Raw genomic sequence first — 10,004 nt, forward strand, 5'->3', positions numbered from 1 at the left:
AAAAAAAAAACGAACAAACCAACACAGAACAGTCTTTTGGAACTTTTTAAAAAATTACTTTAAAAATACTCACCAGTCATTCTTTGACCTTGCTAACTTTAGAAACTACACTTTTTTTTCATTTTAAAGGATATTTAAAAAATTTTTGAGATTATATTTTAATTATAACATACATCTGTCCCTACTTTCCTTCAAATTCATGGCCTCATTTTTTCTTTTTTTTATTTATCTTTTTCTCATACAGTACATCCCAACTGCAACTTCCCCTCCCTCCACTCCTCCCAGTCCCCCTTCCCAACCTCCCCTCTCCCCCAGACTTATTGCTCCCCCATTTCCCTTGAGAAAAGAGAAGGCCTCCCACTGAGATCCACCAAACACAGCAAAATAAGATGCAGTAAGACTAGGCACATTTTCGCCAACTGTTACTGCGTTCATACATGTGTCTGTGCACACATACACTCCCAAATATAACCTGCTGCCTCCACAATACTGCTACGTATATGAATGTTTTCAGGGCTGACCATTTTGCATAGGACGACCAATTGAAAATACATTTCTCATTCCTGGTCTTTCAGAAGAGCTACTCTTAATATCTTCCCTTTGAAATTTTTACTGTGTCTACCATTATCTAATTAAATTTTCTATAATGATGAGAAGTTTTTGTCTGGGTGCCACATGACAATTCAGTACTTAAAGTGTGGCTAATTAATCAGCAATGGGGTTCCTAAATTTATTTCATATCATCTAAGACCACTATTCTGGGCCCTGGAGGTTGGCGGGGCATTTACTGTGGTAAGGAAAACGGAAGCAAGGTGCTGTGTAGATGAGCAAGCGTAGACAAAAGTGAATTAATTAAAGCCTTTCCACAGGCTTTCACCGCTTTCAAAGGGTTGCCCTTTTTTAGATATACTAAGTGCTTAGTAAAGAATATCATTTGCCAAAAGTGTAGTTTTGCACCCTTTAACAATATTTTGGCCAATGACAGACCAGTCCAGTGTTTATAACCTTCAACAGTCCTTGAATGTCACAAGGAACTGAAACCTCCCATCACCCAGTGATGTTAAAGTCATGGGAACATTTTGTGGCACACACAACTCAAGTGTACACGCTGATGCTGGCGGAAGCCTCTGTTCCTAGCCCTACAGTATGTATGGAGTCTCATACGGTACACAATCCTAGTTACCCAAAAGCGACGGTTGCTGGCTTCCGTATTAACTATAACTTTTCAGGACTCAGGGAAGTGTTCTTCCGTGCTATCATTTCCATACTAGATAGCTATCAGCCAGCAGCTTGAATAGTTTTGGCACTAATTCTTGTCTCCTCAGTGCCATTTTCTTTATATTCATGCAAACTATTCTTCGATAGTAATCTGTCCTTCCTGCTAGAAAACCGGGTTTTCTATAGTTCCTAGAAGATCAGCACTTTGGACCTGAGATAATCCTGAAAAGGGGGAGAAAGCAGGCACTTGGCATACTAAAGGCCTGGGCTAGTCACCAAGCGTCACCTCCTTGGGCTTGCTTGTCGCTTAGTAGATCATCATATTCACATTATTAAAGAATGTAGATTGAATGAAGGGACGTAACGCAGGGTGTAAAAACCAGAGGCCTTCCATAACTTGTGTGTGGAGTAGCACGTCTCTATATACTTCATCTTGATTACTTTTGGACCAGAATGAAATTCTATGTACGCTTTTCCCGGCAATGGTTGAGAACGTGCTCCCCTGCCTATGATGCCAACTATAATCATCTTTCCCTTCCTTTTGAGAGCAATGACTGCTCCTGCTGTACACAGGACCCCCCCCCCCACTTCCTTCACCGCCCGCTTCCTCATCAGCCTCGGCCGCCTGCTGTCCCCGCGAGCTCCACAGTCCCATTCCAGCCCGTGACACGACGGTCGCGTCAATCCGCCCTCTCCGCCGACCCCCGCCACCCGCGCCAGCTTCCGCCTCGCGCGCGTCTCGGCGGCTAGTGATGCCATGCTCGGCTTCCGCGTCGGCGGCGGCTTGGGCAGTGACGTCACCGCGCCCTGACGTCAGACCGACGTGCAGCGCGGTCGCCCGGGAGACCGGGGAAGCCGTTTCACACCCTGAGGAGTCCCAGGCTAGGTGAGGGTCACGCCTTCCTCAGCTTGTGGCGAACAAGGCCTGCTAGGACGCAGTTCCGGCGCGGAGGCTAGCTGCGCGGGACCGCGGGACCGCGGGGGCGGCGGGGTGGTGAAGGTGGGGGTGGCGGTGAGGGCGGGGGTGGCGGTGAGGGTGGGGGTGGCGGGCCTGTAGGCCAGGCCTGGGGCAAGTGCGGTCTGGCCAGGCAGTTAATTTCCAGTCTCGGGACGTGACCTCCCGCTCTCCTGCCCCTGACCTGCCCTCCTGTGATTCACGTCCCCGGAATGGTACTTGAGGAAGGGCCTGGAAGCAGAACCCGAGTTTAATGACCGGGCGTGACATTGGTGTAAGAATCGGAAATGAACCACCAGGGACGTTCCTACTTTTAAAAACACACGTCTTTCTCGTGACCTGCGTGTCGCAGGGAAGATTGGCAAACACCCACGTAGGTGCAGCCACATACCACCGAACTTTTGCCAAGGGCAGTTTACATGTGTGAAATGGGAAAGACCAAAGGAACTTGTTTGGTAAAACAGGCAAAATAACAGATGGGCAAATTAAAAACTCCAAGTTTTCTCTTGCCAAAAAGCAACCCCCACTCCACAAAAAAAAAACAAAAAAACAAAAAAACAAAAACAAAAACAAAAAAAACCTGAATTATCTTTGAATTCTTCCTCTGTTCTTTTTTGGGTATTCAAATACTAATAAAGACCCGATGGGCTTTTCTTAAAGGTTTAGAAGCCATTTCCTTAAAATATAGGCATAACAAAAATGAACATTAAAGAAAATAGTGTCTCTGTCATCATCTTGGGAATTTTGGTGTCTACCTCCTAGTTGCAACCGGCTGCATGTGCTGCTTAGCAGAAAAGCAACTAGCAACTCCAGTTTACAAGGATTTTACAATAACATACTATATAGCAAACAGTGTTAAAGACCTCTTTGTATGAGAACAAATTACCAATGCTCTTTGGACGAATGCAATGAATGTATATTGGCTGTATGAAAAGAATGGGATCCCTAAACTATTTTAGGGATATTTTCTGCGATGTGTTTCAAAGTCAAGTTAAATACTCATTCAGCTTTCCCCACCACCACTAACGTTTTGGAGTGCCCCCTAGTTTACCAGGGTGCTATTATTAATTTTTTTTCATAGGCTGTAGCCTACCACTTCTGGTGGTATAGTAATAGGTCAGTATAGAGTCACAGCGAAGGCACTAGGTAAAATATGTTCCTCTGGTACTTGAATTTATACTGTTGTTTAGTTCCATGCTCACTCATACTTTTGTAAATGGTACTTTTAAAGGTGATTTAGTGGGTAATTTGGGGGAGGGGGGAATATTCTTAGTGGACCAGAAGATATGATCATTTCCATTAACTAAAGATGACTGAGGATAATGAGCCTTCTGGTTTCTTGCCATGTGACTGTGACAGAATGGCAAACATCAGATTATGTACTTGGTCACTTGGACCCATGTTGACATAATTTACTCCCGTGGCTGACCTCAGCTAACATGACCAAACATACACATTGTCTTGTGTTTGTGCTGTCTGTGGGAAGACAGCTCATTAGTTGTTGGTCTTAAACAGCAGCTTATCGAAATGAGGGTTATTTGGCCAATACAGTGTTGAGGAATCTCTCTTCCACCAATGGTTGAGTAATTTGCAATAAAATCACCAGTATTATTTTTTTGTTTGTTTTGTTTTTTTTGAGACAGGGTTTCTCTGTAGCTTTGGAGCCTGTCCTGGAACTAGCTCTTGTAGACCAGGCTGGTCTCGAACTCACAGAGATCTGCCTGCCTCTGCCTCCCAAGTGCTGGGATTAAAGGGAGCACCACCACTGCCCAGCTAATACCAGTATTATTTTTGACTTCACTCTCCTGCCCTGACCTAAGGCGAAGAACCTTAGGGAGCCTTTTCTAACTTCCCATTCCCACCTAAAGGATAGCTCAGTATCCTTTCTTGATTCTGACACTACCCCCGTCTATCAGTCATAGGCTTTTGACCTTCATCCTGCCATGGAGTCTCTCTGTCCCTTGAGTCTGCTGCACCACTCCACCCCACCATCCTGGCCTTGGCCTCTTCTGCTCTTATGTATGTGTGTTTATGTTTGGTGTGCCTGCATGTTTATGTATGTGTGGACCAGGTGTCTTCACCCTCCACCTTATGGGGGTCTCCCACCTGAATTCTGAACTGGTCCATTTAGTGAATCTAGCTACCCAGCTTGTTTCTAGGCTCCCTTGTCTCTGCCTCCCAAGGCTGGGATTTCAGGTAGACTTGCAGCCCTGCATTTGTGGGTACTGGGGTCACCCTTGTGTGGCAAGGACTTCACTCATTATGCCACCTCCCTGGCCCCTTTACTCTTTCCACGGATAGATTTATCTTCCACTCAAAAAACTGGATGGGGTATTCTTTGTCCTGTTTGGGAAAAATTTGAAAGAAGAAAATGCCTCTGTTGCCTGTGTTTTCATGAAAGTAATAAAAAGTTTTATAATGAATTAGAGGATGAAAATCTGTTAAAATCTAGATAAATTTGCATATCTGTCCATCTCAGCTACATGTGGTCTTTGATGCTTTGATGGCTTTTCTGCTCAGTGGCTAGATATCGTAGCTTAGTAACTACATTTTTTTGTGTTTTATAACTTGAAGACGTGATGGCACATTTCTTTCTATAGCTTTCAGATAAAATGTTATTTTAGAGTACTGAAATAGGTCTGTTTAAAATCTTACAGTTACTCTGTTGCAAAACAAATAATAAACCACTATTATTTTGTTATGACTTTATAACTTTCTGAAAAATAGAAAAGATGAGTTAGTAATTTCTGTAGTGTCCTGTGTGGCTTAAGGACTAACTGTGAAAACTTAACTGGTATCTTTTGCCATGGAGCCAATGAAACAAACATCTGTTAAACTACTTATTGCCAGCTCATCTCCAGATATTAAGAATCTTTAAATCACTGGAGTTTTCCTGTCATTGTTGGATTCTGACCGTTGCCATCCATGTTCGTAGCATGTTTTCCTGCAGTACGTCGGGGGAATCATGGATCGTCACATTCCCATGCACGCGTTACCGGAAGAAATCCAAAAGGTATGACTTTGCATTATAAGCATCTAATATTAGGAGTGTTTTAGCTGTTAGATCATTCTAAAGTATAGGGGAGTGAATTTGGAAAACGACAGAATTGATGATTAATTTGTGATGGGAGAAGGAATAACCACACTAGACGTTCCCTGCAAAGACTATGTAAGAAGACAGATATGCAATTCCACTGTGGTATTTTAACTGCTAGTTTTAGAGTCCTATTGAAGTCAAATCCCAGAAATGCTCATGTTTGTAACTTTTGTGATATTTTTACATAATGCATTTTCACCTAAATTAATTCTCACGGTTCACTGTATACCAGCTGCTGCTTTGTTTTGTCTTAGACAAAATTTAATTGTGTAGCCTTGGCTGGTTTGGAACTCACTACATAGACCACGCAGGCCTGGAATTCACAGAGATCTGCCTTCCTTTGCCTCCTAAGTGCTGGGGTTAAAGGTGAGCACCACCACACTGGTGTTTAGATACTATTTCAATCAGTTACCGATTGGTTTTGTCCTTTGCAGATGGAAATTGTGGGTAGGCAAGGGAAAACTTTTTCAGGATTTATCCCTTGGCAGTTTTGGGTGCTGGTAACAGGGCAGCAGGAACAAAAGCAGGTAGCTCTGGGCAGTAGCCTCCTCTCAGGAGGCCTTGAGTGGCAGCAGCCGTGGCTTCCAAAGTGTGAGAGTTCCTGTACAAGGGTGGAGTAGCAGGACCCTTTACAGGTATTTCCCTCTTGTGTGGGCCTAGGAAGCTGGGATTCCTACGACCGAAGGTCTGGGAACTACTGAAGACACCTGGCCCGAAAGACAATTCTGAACCTCTTCTAGTAACCAGGGCCTGCAATTCTCTGATTCTTCAGCTCCAGCTCCCGGTCCTCTCTGTGCTCCCACCGTTCCTCTCGTTCTTGCCCTGGCTTAGATGTTCAGTAGCTTCTTGTTGTTATGGCCGCTGTCTTAGTTGCCACAGTCCACGTGGGAGGCAGTTGCCGCCCATCTCTTGCTGCTGTTGTGGTCACGTGCACAGCTCAGTGGCTCCACCTCTTTTGCAGCTGCCACTCTGCTGCTTTTCCAGCTTGGACTGTTGACCCCTAGCTGTGCATCAGCTCTGTAAAGCGTCAGCTGTTCAGCAGATGGCTGCCCTGCTGCTTCTGGCTGCTCAGCCATGACCACCGCAGCCGATCCATTGATGCTGCTCTTGTTCCCAGCTCGGCCTGTGCTACCAAATGTGGGCAAGGAGACACCAGTGGGAAGAAGCCGTTTCTTGTGCCCAGTGCTGCAAAACGAGGGAGGAAACACAGAAGGGTGTCTCCTGTCCAACTCCCCAAGTGAGCACACAGCCAATTTATATAGCCGGAGAAAAGGTGTTTGCTGGAACCACAGCCAGCCTCCCATGCAGACAAGACAATGTCCCCTTTGTGCCTGTCTGTAACAGTCACTTTGCTAGGCCCCCATGGAAAGCACTCCCCCTCTCTGGCCTAGGTAGAAATAGTAGCAGAGTCATCTAAAGCTTTCTTAAGCCCACGATAGCAGAAACTCTGATACAAATGGTTTGCAACAGTTTTGGCTGTGCCTGCATCTTCAGGAGCCAGAGCAGGCATCTGTGATGATTGTGTCATTTGTTCAGGACCTCTCTGAAGTGTTCGGAATGGCAGATGCTGGCCTAGAACAGTCCAGCTGGCTATTTAGCCAACAGCCCTTTTAACTCAAGGCAGCCAGGGCAGCATGGGAAAGCCCAGCAGCTGCATCTAGAGAATCAAATGGCCACACCCCAACATCTCTGCTTATTTATAAGGAAACAAGAGTTTTTAAATAACTTACCATTTATACTGGTAGTGATCCTGATTGTACTTTAATAGTAATACTCAATGCCTGTATAACACCCCAAGGAGAGGTAAATTTCCCGTTTGTCTCAATTTTACATTTTAAAAAGTGTGTGTATAAAGCATAGCATGTGGAGGTCAGAGGCTGACTTTTGGGAATTGGGTCTCTTCTATCATCGGGTCCTGATAATCAAACTTGGGTTGTCAAGCTTGGCAATGGGTATCTGTATTTGCTGATCTAGCTTACCAGCTTTGATTTCCTGTTTAAAATTCATGTAGTCTAGTTAACAAGTAATTCTTGGTTTTTATCCAACCCTTATCCCTATTACTTTACATCTGTTCTCAGGCAAAGGCATTTCTTCTGTAATTAGTTTTAAATCCATACATTGTTAATATAATAATTAAAAAACACCTCTTCAAAAACTATTGACATGAATTGTGAGTTACAACCTTATGCCTTAGCTGTACCTATTGATATAGACAGCTTCTTTTAGCAAATCTAGCAACAACTCTCCCACCCTTATCCTACTCAGAATCGAATGTCGGACCTCAAGCATGTCTGCAATACCCCCAGCTTACAGCCAGCTCTTCATTAACTAGTAATTTGTCACTCTCATTGAAAATCATGCTCAGATGCAGATTGGCTTTTGCCAGTGTTCGTGCTGCTGTGCATGGCCTGTTAACATTAATCATAGCATCGATTGGACCTGCTGCTCTTCTTGCTGCCCACCTTCCCTATTTATGGAAACTTTAAAGGAAGTGCAGTTACCAGAAGAGATCCTTTCAATCACTGCATGTGATTCTCTTTACCTGTGAAGTTAACTGTTAGATGCCAAGCACATATGATGCTCAGTTATGCTGTTACTTCAGAAATGGTGCTTCCATGGGTTTGAACAAATGCAATATCTTCTCACTTGAACTGTGTTCCTTGCATGAAATAGCTTGAGTGAGAGATGAAATGAAACTGTAAAACAAAACAACCTAAAAGCAAAAGCTCATATTTCAGACCCTAATCTCTTGTCAGAAAGAATGAAGAAACAGAAAGGAATACAGTAGAAAGAAAATCTACAAGACAATGTTATAATCTAAGTCCCATGTAAGACAGAGCCCAGGAGGCCAGAGAGGTGGTTCATCCGGGATAGGCACCTACTGCCAAGCTTGATGATCTCTGTTGGATCCCTGGGACCCATGATGGAAAGAGAGAGCGGATTCCTGCAGGTTGTCCTTGTGAGAGTGGAGAGTTGACGACTGGAATCCCTGGATGCTGGAGATCATCAAGGTGGAGTCTTGTGCAGAAGATGTGGACCTAGAGTTGGTTCCTGAAAGCTGAGTGTTTCTACAGACTTAGAGTGGTGGGGTGCTCTTGTCATGTTTGAGGTAGTTAAAGTATGGCAGGTACTATCATGTCAATGTAGAAAAGGGGGGACAGCAGGAGAGGCTCAGCTGTCTAAGCCAAGGACAAGTATACTAGTTATAACCTTGTCCTGCCCAGTGTTCGGAAGGTAAAGTATAGCTTTGTGTTTTTTTCAGGATCTAAGTTAGATATACTTATGTAAATAATACTTTTGTACCCATTAATGTCACGTGCTTTTCTGGTGGTTTGACTATAAATGTATGTGGACATTCCCAAAAGTTTTCAAAAGTAAGCTTTTCTTTTCCAAAACTTTCCCCTTAAGTGTGATCTGCATTGTCCATATTTATTTAGTTACCTAATGATCAGGCAGTATTCATATTGCCAGTTTGTATGTATCACTCTATACAGAATCATGTTAAATATAGAAATATGCATATTAGGCATCCCTGGTCTGAAATGCAAAATGCTTCAAGAGCTGGAAATTGTCAAGTGCTTATATTATCTTACAAATGTAAATTTTACATTATGAATTTCTGTTTCATGCATGCACTTACTGAGATGTATCATATTTAGGCTAGGTATTTAACACAGGTAAGGCATGAGTGGAACTTGTATGTAGACTTGGGTCTTAGTTCAGAGATCTCATTTTATATGTGCATACAATCCACAGTCTGAGAAAATGCATAATTTGAGCCACTTGTGTTCATAAGCACTTCAGTTAAGGATAATTATCATATATAGTTTGTAGTGATAATAGTAATAATTCAAATCAGAATCAATTCATTCTTATGATGGAGAAAAGGGGACTTTTTCATAATGGCCTAGAAAATGTGCTTCACTTTTCCTTTCTTTTTCTTTAGAGGAGAAAAGACTTGAGATGGATGAATCAGAGTGCAGTGACAGGGATGTCTTTCAAAGCCCCTCCCCATTCTTTCTTGTCTCTTAACTTTTTGTATTACTTTATAGGCTGGTTCTTCTTCCTAAAGAAGCCCCTGCTGTGTTTTCTTTATTTTCTTTTTCTGTGTATAGACAAGGAGAGCTAGTGCAGAAACCAGAGAGGAGAGGCGAGAGAGCCTTTCTTCTCTCTGTCGGTACTTGTGCTGTGATATGATAATGGATAATGGATAATGGATAGTGCCTTAGGATGAGAACATGGCTGTGCTTCGCTGTGCCATTAACAGCAAAGTGAGCAGTACTGGGGAAAGGACACTTGGAGGGAATGAAAAGGAGGTGAGAGGTGGCTCTCAGAGGAAGGGATGGGGAAGAATGAGGATGCTGAGAAGCCGGAGTTGGAGTCTGTTGCCTGCTTTTGTTGGTCTCCTCCCAGGGATTCCTAAGGAAGGAGGAATAAGATAATCTTTGACTTTCATTTCCAGGTTCCTTTTTATCGTAGTTTCTGGCCGCACACAGAGCACTTCTCAGACTTCCATCTCCGTAAGTGACAGAAAGTGTACGAGAGGCTCATGGGGCATGTATGTCACATGTGTCTTTTCTCTGCATACATTCCACACCATCCCTGAATCTCTTCTTCCCCTGGGCTGAGGTAATTCCTACCTGTCTCTGACCTCAGGTAGTCAGTAGTGTTGCTAGAAGCTTCGTCCACTGTCCTTTAGTAGACTGCAGTAATTTCTGTATTCTTTCTTTCTTT

General features: G+C 43.6%; 1 protein-coding gene across 2 annotated transcripts in view; it reads left to right on the top strand.

Moving 5' to 3' along the window:
- Positions 1 to 2,043: 2,043 nt before the first annotated feature.
- The window catches only part of Lekr1 (leucine, glutamate and lysine rich 1), a 127,315-nt gene continuing 119,354 nt past the window's right edge, over positions 2,044 to 10,004 (top strand). The window contains exons 1-2 of one of the 2 annotated variants that reach the window (XM_026782365.1): positions 2,044 to 2,104; positions 5,109 to 5,186. In XM_026782365.1, the coding sequence (XP_026638166.1) occupies positions 5,139 to 5,186 (48 nt within the window). In that variant the 5' untranslated portion in view covers positions 2,044 to 2,104; positions 5,109 to 5,138. Of the gene's footprint in view, positions 2,105 to 2,197; positions 2,219 to 5,108; positions 5,187 to 10,004 lie in introns of those variants that run through there. The other variant, XM_026782331.1, reaches the window with a different exon arrangement.

The sequence above is a fragment of the Microtus ochrogaster genome, chromosome 1 (assembly GCF_000317375.1).
Source record: "Microtus ochrogaster isolate Prairie Vole_2 chromosome 1, MicOch1.0, whole genome shotgun sequence".
NCBI lineage: Eukaryota > Metazoa > Chordata > Mammalia > Rodentia > Cricetidae > Microtus > Microtus ochrogaster.